The sequence below is a fragment of the Notolabrus celidotus genome, unplaced genomic scaffold (assembly GCF_009762535.1).
Source record: "Notolabrus celidotus isolate fNotCel1 unplaced genomic scaffold, fNotCel1.pri scaffold_171_arrow_ctg1, whole genome shotgun sequence".
Taxonomy (NCBI): Eukaryota; Metazoa; Chordata; class Actinopteri; order Labriformes; family Labridae; genus Notolabrus; species Notolabrus celidotus.
The window spans coordinates 66,283-75,671 of record NW_023260036.1 but is presented as its reverse complement, the minus strand read 5'-3'; the positions used below and the strand labels follow the sequence as shown (position 1 = coordinate 75,671).

Here is a 9,389-nt window from a genome sequence, read left to right as displayed (position 1 = left end):
GGGAAACGTCCCGGATCTATGGCACACGACAAGTGAGTATTTCAACAACAAACACAGCTTTTCTAAACTCTTCTCTGAAAGCAGACGTCTGCAGGAGAGAGAGAGACTCCACCGTGTCAAGGAGGGAGAGTCAGAGCGGGAGCAGCAGGGATTGTGGGAAATGTAGTCATTACAGTAATACCATGTGAGTGACTGTTGTCATCTCGGTGTCACTCAGATTCTGATTTTACCAGACATGTTACATGGATGGTTAAATTCTGACACCAAGCACCTTGAGATGACAGAGAACAAAATGAATTCTGGGTATCTGAGTAACACTGGAACTACAGTCCTCTCCGGATTTACCGTGATGATCGGGGATGTTGATGTGGGTCCTGGATCAGTGTTTCTATCACCTCTGCAGCTCTACGAATTCTAATCCAATCACATTTGAAGATCCAGGTTGTTGCTAGGCAGAAAATACTCCAGGACTCCAGTCATCCAGGACCCCAGGCATCCAGGACTCCAGGACTCCAGGACTCCAGGACTCCAGGCATCCAGGACTCCAGGACTCCAGGATCCCCCGGGACTCCAGGCATCCAGGACTCCAGGACTCCAGGAAACTGCCCACACAGCCGTTGGATTCCTTCATGGAGCGGAGATCACTACACTGCTGCACCTGGAGAGAGGGAGGGGAGGATGAAGGAAGGAAGGATGCAGGGAAGACAGGAGGAGGAAAGGAAAAGGATGGTGGGGTGAGAATAAAGAAGTTGAAAAAGGAAAGGTGGAATGCAGAAAGGAATGAGAGAAGAAGTGAAGGGAAGGGTTGAGGAAAGGATGGATGAAAGGAAGAAGGAATCACAAAGGAAAGAAGGATGGAAGAAAGTTAAGAATGGACAAGAAACAGAAAGGAGTAAAAAGAAAAGTTCACGCTGTGGTTAAAAAAATGTCATCATGAGTGTTCATCACATGTTCATCTCGTGGTCGTTTTGTGGTCATGACATGTTCGTCACATGTTCATCATGTGGTCACCTCAAGGTCTTGACATGTTTGTCAAGTGTTCATCATGTGGTCGTTTCGTGGTCATGACATGTTCATGACATGTTCATCATGTGGTCGCCTCAAGGTCGTGACATGTTCATCATGTGGTCGTCTTGTGGTCGTGACATGTTCATCATGTGGTCGTTTTGTGGTCATGACATGTTCGTCACATGTTCATCATGTGGTCACCTCAAGGTCTTGACATGTTTGTCAAGTGTTCATCATGTGGTCATGACATGTTCGTGACATGTTCATCATGTGGTTGTTTCGTGGTCATGACATGTTCATGACATGTTCATCATGTGGTCGCCTCAAGGTCGTGACATGTTCATCATGTGGTCGTCTTGTGGTCGTGACATGTTCATCATGTGGTCGTCTTGTGGTCGTGACATGTTCATCATGTGGTCGTCTTGTGGTCGTGACATGTTCATCATGTGGTCGTCTTGTGGTCGTGACATGTTCATCATGTGGTTGTCTTGTGGTCGTGACATGTTCATGACATGTTCATCATGTGGTCGTTTGGTGGTCATGACATGTTCGTCACATGTTCATCATGTGGTCGCCTCAAGGTCATGACATGTACATCATGTGGTCGTCTTGTGGTCGTGACATGTTCATCATGTGGTCGTCTTGTGGTCGTGACATGTTCATCATGTGGTTGTCTTGTGGTCGTGACATGTTCATGACATGTTCATCATGTGGTCGTTTGGTGGTCATGACATGTTCGTCACATGTTCATCATGTGGTCGCCTCAAGGTCGTGACATGTTCATCATGTGGTCGTTTGGTGGTCGTGACATGTTCGTCAAGTGTTCATCACGTGGTCACCTCAAGGTCTTGACATGTTCGTCAAGTGTTCATCACGTGGCCGTGACATGTTCATCATGTGGTCGTTTGGTGGTCATGACATGTTCGTGACATGTTCATCATGTGGTCACCTCAAGGTCTTGACATGTTCGTCAAGTGTTCATCACGTGGTCACCTCAAGGTCTTGACATGTTCGTCAAGTGTTCATCACGTGGCCGTGACATGTTCATCATGTGGTCGTATGGTGGTCATCACGTGGCCGTGACATGTTCATCATGTGGTCGTCTCGTGGTCATGACATGTGCGTCATGTGTCGGTCACATGTTAGTCTTGCTTCTCATGTCTGAAGTTTCCATCACAGCCGTCAGTGTTTGGAGAAATGGAAGATTTCCATCTTTAGTTCCTCTGTAACGGCTGATTAGCATAGTTAGCATTCCTCACTGAAAGGAAGAGTGAGCGTTTACTCTCAGCAGAGCTGGAGTTACTCTGACCTTTATCTGAAAGATGTTTCCATTATAAACTACTACACTTCTATTAAAGACATCAAGAGATGACCACGAGGCGGCGATGAGCTGTAATCAGTCGTTCATGTCAAACATCAGATCGAACGTCTAATGTGAACAGATGTTTTTTAAACAGAGAGATCAGAGAGATGAATCAAGCGTAACATACCTGACCCTGTGTAGTAACAATCAAAGGAATGAATTCATGTGAATAATAATGAGAGCAGGAGCTGACGTACCTGTCTGATGGACGCCACAGGTGACACTGTAGGTGGACCACAAACTAACAGCCATCAGAAACGTGGCGATGAACCCAAATACCTGCAGACACACAACAAGGGACGAAACGTTAACGTGCAGGAGGAGCACACCTGCTGCAGGAGGAGCACACCTGCTGCAGGAGGAACACACCTGCTGCAGGAGGAACACACCCGCTGCAGGAGGAACACACCCGCTGCAGGAGGAACACACCTGCTGCAGGAGGAACACACCCGCTGCAGGAGGAACACACCTGCTGCAGGAGGAACACACCCGCTGCAGGAGGAACACACCCGCTGCAGGAGGAACACACCTGCTGCAGGAGGAACACACCCGCTGCAGGAAGAACACACCCGCTGCAGGAGGAACACACCCGCTGCAGGAGGAACACACCTGCTGCATGAGGAACACACCCCCTGCAGGAGGAACACACCCGCTGCAGGAGGAACACACCTGCTGCAGGGGGAACACACCCGCTGCAGGAGGAACACGCCTGCTGCAGGAGGAACACACCCGCTGCAGGAAGGAGGATCACACCCGCTGCAGGAAAGAGGATCACACCCGCTGCAGGAGGAACACACCTGCTGCAGGAGGAACACACCTGCTGCAGGAGGAACACACCTGCTGCAGGAGGAACACACCCGCTGCAGGAGGAACACACCCCCTGCAGGAGGAACACACCCGCTGCAGGAGGAACACACCCGCTGCAGGAGGAACACACCCGCTGCAGGAAAGAGGAACACACCCGCTGCAGGAAAGAGGAACACACCCGCTGCAGGAAAGAGGAACACACCCGCTGCAGGAGGAACACACCTGCTGCAGGAGGAACATACCCCCTGAAGGAGGATCACACCCCCTGCAGGATGAACACACCCGCTGGAGGAGGAACACACCTGCTGCAGGAGGAACACACCCCCTGAAGGAGAAACACACCCCCTGAAGTAGGAACACACCCCTGCAGGAGGAACACACCCGCTGCAGGAGGAGGAACACACCTGCTGCAGGAGGAACACACCTGCTGCAGGAGGAACACACCTACAGCAGGAGGAACACGCCTGCTGCAGGAGGAACACACCTGCTGCAGGAGGAACACGCCTGCTGCAGGAGGAACACGCCTGCTGCAGGAGGAACACACCTGCTGCAGGAGGAACACACCCGCTGCAGGAGGAACACGCCTGCTGCAGGAGGAACACACCTGCTGCAGGAGGAACACACCCGCTGCAGGAGGAACACACCCGCTGCAGGAGGAACACACCTGCTGCAGGAGGAACACACCCGCTGCAGGAGGAACACACCTGCTGCAGGAGGAACACACCCGCTGCAGGAGGAACACACCCGCTGCAGGAGGAACACACCTGCTGCAGGAGGAACACACCCGCTGCAGGAAGAACACACCCGCTGCAGGAGGAACACACCCGCTGCAGGAGGAACACACCTGCTGCATGAGGAACACACCCCCTGCAGGAGGAACACACCCGCTGCAGGAGGAACACACCTGCTGCAGGGGGAACACACCCGCTGCAGGAGGAACACGCCTGCTGCAGGAGGAACACACCCGCTGCAGGAGGAACACACCCGCTGCAGGAGGAACACACCCGCTGCAGGAAAGAGGAACACACCCGCTGCAGGAAAGAGGAACATACCCCCTGAAGGAGGATCACACCCCCTGCAGGATGAACACACCCGCTGGAGGAGGAACACACCTGCTGCAGGAGGAACACACCCCCTGAAGGAGGAACACACCCCCTGAAGTAGGAACACACCCCCTGCAGGAGGAACACACCCGCTGCAGGAGGAACACACCTGCTGCAGGAGGAACACACCCGCTGCAGGAGGAACACGCCTGCTGCAGGAGGAACACACCTGCTGCAGGAGGAACACACCCGCTGCAGGAGGAACACGCCTGCTGCAGAAGGAATAGCTGCTCAGGCTCAGAGAGCTTTTGTGTCTGCTTCTCATGTGGGCTTATAATGAGTTATAATTGGTTCTGCTTTAATAGCAGAGGAACACAGAGAGCAGAGGAACACAGAGAGCAGAGGAACACAGAAAGCAGAGGAACACAGAGAGCAGAGGAACACAGAGAGCAGAGGAACACAGAGAGCAGAGGAACACAGAGAGCATCAGTGTGAGTGGAGTTATGAGGAACAAAGGTAACAGTGTGGAAGTCAATGTGACCTCCTGTGTGATTTTGGAGGACAGACACAGGAAGGACGGGGGGGGGGGGGGGGGGGGGGGAGCAGCAATCAGAGAGAGGTCTAACTCTGACTCTGTTTTCATGAAACTAAAACACTCATGAAAGGAAAATGAACAACCCCCACATATTGCGTGGGGTTGTTGTTTTCAAAGATGCACTTGGCTTCTTTAACAGCTGGCTCCAGGTTTAAGCCAGCCTGTCTCCTGACCTGCAGGTCTCCATGAGCAGAAACCGTGAGCTGTGTTCCTCCAAGTCTTTACTCTCTCTGCAAACCACTACCAGTTTGTGTTTTCAAAATAGTCCTGCAGCAGTTAGGTGAAACCTGTACCATTTATTTGAACTGTAGGGTCAGGTTAGTGTCTGAGTCACCCGTCTTATTTTCTGTGCTCTTCTTCTCTAAATCTCTATAATATCAAACATCGTCAAACCCCTCCGTCTATGCTTACGTACCGAAGCCACCACCAGTGCTGAAACTCCTGCACTCTTCACAGCTGCAACAATGGCGGCAATCAGGACGAGGACCGACCCGACGGAGTAATGAAAGAACTCCTAAAACAGCAGGAGAGACTGATGAGAGAGAGGCCATGTTTGAAACAGCAGGAGAAGAAACTTTCACTTTTTACAGTGCTTCAAGTTCCAAAATGAACACTTTGATGATATTTATTCAGCTTTTTATCACTTCTTGATTTTTAAAGACAGAGACAGTTCTGACATCTGACACTATTTCATTACAGAAGCTTCCTTCCTTCCTTCCTTCTTTCTCTCCAATAAACTCTGTTGGGACACATAACATAACTTCCTGTTATGCAACACTGACAATCAAAGTGACAGATCTGCACCACCACAGTTCAGCGGAAATACCGAAGTGTGGATACAGCCTTAGTGTTTCACACAGACACACACAGACACACACACACACACACACACACACAGACACACAAAGACACACACAAACAACCAGCGGTAAAATGTTCAGTGTCTCACCGTTAGAGGCCAGTTGATGCACGGCATCTTCTCCTGCAGCCTGAACACATGCATGAGGAAGAAGACGAGGAGGGCTATGAGGAACCAAAGAGACACCACCTCAAAGTACTGGAAGGCCGCCCAGCTGGGCCAACCCCGAGCACAGCGGACGCACAGGAACGCCACGAGCAGAGCCACCTGAGGGGGAAAACACAGGGACAGTTAACAAACTGAACCAGGATCAATCTGGGCTTATCTTAGGATGACTGACTTTAGAGACCAGACCAGTGTTTATAAGTTGTGCACTGCGTTCACTGGTCATGAAGTTACTTTCCCCGATCACCTCAAACCTGCTGCAATCAGGTATCAGAGAGGCTGTGCAGTGTGTCATACAGTGACAGTGTGTCGTACAGTGGCAGTGTGTCGTACAGTGGCAGTGTGTCGTACAGTGGCAGTGTGTCGCACAGTGACAGTGTGAGGTACAGTGACAGTGTGTCATACAGTGACAGTGTGTGTCGTACAGTGGCAGTGTGTCATACAGTGACAGTGTGTCGTACAGTGGCAGTGTGTCGTACAGTGGCAGTGTGTCATACAGTGACAGTGTGTCGTACAGTGGCAGTGTGTCATACAGTGACAGTGTGTCATACAGTGACAGTGTGTCGTACAGTGGCAGTGTGTCATACAGTGGCAGCGTGTCATACAGTGACAGTGTGTCGTACAGTGGCAGTGTGTCGCACAGTGACAGTGTGAGGTACAGTGACAGTGTGTGTCGTACAGTGGCAGTGTGTCATACAGTGACAGTGTGTCGTACAGTTGCAGTGTGTCGTACAATGACAGTGTGTCATACAGTGACAGTGTGTCGTACAGTGACAGTGTGAGGTACAGTGACAGTGTGTCGTACAGTGGCAGTGTGTCGTACAGTGACAGTGTGTCGTACAGTGACAGTGTGTCATACAGTGACAGTGTGTCGTACAGTGGCAGTGTGTCGTACAGTGACAGTGTGTCACACAGTGACAGTGTGTCGTACAGTGGCAGTGTGTCGTACAGTGGCAGTGTGTCGTACAGTGGCAGTGTGTCGTACAGTGACAGTGTGTCATACAGTGACAGTGTGTCGTACAGTGGCAGTGTGTCGTACAGTGGCAGTGTGTCGTACAGTGACAGTGTGAGGTACAGTGACAGTGTGTCGTACAGTGGCAGTGTGTCGTACAGTGACAGTGTGTCGTATGGTGACAGTGTGTCGTACAGTTACAGTGTGTCGTACAGTGGCAGTGTGTCGTACAGTTACAGTGTGTCGTACGGTGACAGTGTTAAAACCAGTATCATGTTATTTGTGGATTTATGTTGAGAGGGGCTCAAACACCCAAATCTCAGTATTAGAAAAAAAATCATCTAAAATCATCTTTCATTTACTTCCTGTCGTAAGGCTGATGATAAAGTCCTACAGTTCATCATTTAAAGAACAGATTACAGAGCAAAGGTTAGAAAGTAAGTCTTAAAGGTGACATATTCTGCTCTTTTTCATCAACATATATTGGTCTAAGAGGTCCTCAAAACATGTCTTTAAAGTTTATTGCTCATAAAAACACTTTGAAATCAGATTCTGGTCTGCCTGTAAACCCCTCTTTTTCAGCCCTGCTCAGAACAGGCTGTTTTCTGTGTCTGTGCCTTTAAATGAGAATGAGCTATCTGACCACGCCCCCTAAGGAAGTGGGTGTGGCCTCGGCTGTCCAGCACGTTGATCTAATGTTTCCATGTTGGCTGAATATACACGGCTGCTCACAGACCCGCGTTACTTCAACCCTCTGAATCTGATCCAGAATCTGATCCTGACGGAGAGGCGCCTGCAGCAGGACCTTTCTGAACCATTGGTCACAGATTTAGTGTTTCTTGTTGTTTTATTTGTCAGCATGTCGACGTGTGTCTTGGTACACAGCTACCAACATGTAGCTATGTGGCTATGCTAAATAGCGCTAGCACTTATCCATGACAAATAAAAATCATCCACTAGATCTTCAAATCTGCAGACGTGGGGAGTCAAAGCGACCTTTGTGTTTATTAAGACAGCCTACAACTAGCATGCCTCCCTCCTAAGCTCCTTGTTAGCACACATGTGTGCAGGTAATGAAAACGGAGGAGGGGTTGAGTTGTATTTTATACAGTCTATGGGCTGAACAAGCTCCGAGCTCTGACTTCCTGTTACAGACCGGATGGCGTTGTGACGTATGAAAAACACTGAAAACTGAAACGGCTGGTTTCAGCACACATTTACAGAAAGGTGGAGAAATCAGAACAGGGGCAGAATGGAGTCTTTGACTGTTCAGGGGGTTTGTAGACAGGGACACAGATTTCAGGGAGAGAACCATTAAAAAGAACATTCTGCATGATAGGTCACTTTTGATATGAGTCCAGATCATCAGACTGATACATTAGATCACTAAACAACTGATGTTTATGTTTCCCAATAAACCAGAGTTCCACATTAATGTGGATCAATATCAGGGAAGAGCTCTCTGAACGATCTGCAACCATTAATACAGGAAGAGACGCTGAGACGTCTCCCCTCAGAAACACTATGAAATAAACTTTAAACATCTCTGATCTTAACTTCATAACAGAGTAATCCACCAAGAGGTAAACACTTCAAATCACATGTAGTATTTTATTTATTTAATCAGCTGTTAGAATAAGTATTATTACTATATTTATTTAATGAGCTGCAAGTATTATTATAACTATCTTTATTAAATAAGGTGTAAGTATTATTATTATAATTATTATTGTATTTATTTAATAATCTGTTAGTATCATTATTACTTTATTTATTTAATAAGCTGGTATTATTAGTAGTAGTATTTTAAAGAGTTGTGATTGGTTGTCACTAAATCAATCAGTGTGTGCCGAACTATCAATAATCGATCCCAAAGTCATTTTAACGATCCCCTCAGACCGGTCAGTAGACACTGTGTGTGTGTGTGTGTGTGTGTGTGTGTGTGTGTGTGTGTGGTTTAAGGGTTACCTGCGTCCTGCACGTGAACAGGACAGGTACAGGTACAGAGACTCTAACAGCAGTGAGTCTCGTCCCTGTGTGCGCGTGCACCGGTGTGAGTACAGGTGTGCACGGTCCCGTGTAAACACGGGGTTCATCTAAGGTGTGTGTGTGTTCTCACCATCTGTCCGATCTTCAGCAGTCCCGGGATGGTCCTGGTGTAGCCCAGGTCCAGGAGCCGGTCCCCGTGGGTCCGGGTCGTGGTGGTCGTGGTGATGACGGTGTGGGACATGTTGTCGGTTCACCGTGGATCCTCTGTCAGGTAGACTTTAAAGTTAAACTGCAGCACGCGAGCCTCACAACGGTCACAGCCCGTCTGACGTCACACCGCGCCAACACACACCGGTTATACTACATACTTCCGGTGGGACATTTCAGAATAAAAGCCCCTGCTTCTGCAGCAAAAGTAAACAATACATGCACGCGCGCGCGCACACACGCACACACAAACGAACACACATACACACACACACACACACACACACACACACACACACACATATATACACACACACACACACACACACACATACACACACACACACACACACACACACATACACACGCACACATACACACACACACACACAATCATATAT

At 49.1% G+C, this 9,389-nt stretch overlaps 1 protein-coding gene across 1 annotated transcript; it reads right to left on the bottom strand.

The window, feature by feature from the left end:
* Positions 1 to 129: 129 nt before the first annotated feature.
* Positions 130 to 9,111, bottom strand: LOC117808867 (CKLF-like MARVEL transmembrane domain-containing protein 7). Its single transcript, XM_034678540.1, has 5 exons — positions 8,912 to 9,111; positions 5,766 to 5,942; positions 5,232 to 5,330; positions 2,569 to 2,650; positions 130 to 658 (listed from the first exon to the last, which is right to left on the bottom strand). The coding sequence occupies exons 1-5, from the start codon at positions 9,020 to 9,022 to the stop codon at positions 645 to 647; spliced, it is 483 nt and encodes a 160-aa protein (XP_034534431.1). The 5' UTR covers positions 9,023 to 9,111; the 3' UTR covers positions 130 to 644.
* Positions 9,112 to 9,389: the final 278 nt, after the last annotated feature.

What these genes read in the sequence shown, in the direction of transcription:
- LOC117808867 (XM_034678540.1), bottom strand. Translation starts at nt 9,022, where the DNA reads ATGTCCCACACCGTCATCACCACGACCACCACGACCCGGACCCACGGG. An exon ending in TGCTGAAGATCGGACAGATG is followed by an intron (nt 5,943 to 8,911) that starts GTGAGAACACAC and finishes TTTCCCCCTCAG; the next exon opens with GTGGCTCTGCTCGTGGCGTT. An exon ending in CAGCACTGGTGGTGGCTTCG is followed by an intron (nt 2,651 to 5,231) that starts GTACGTAAGCAT and finishes GTGTGTCTGCAG; the next exon opens with GTATTTGGGTTCATCGCCAC.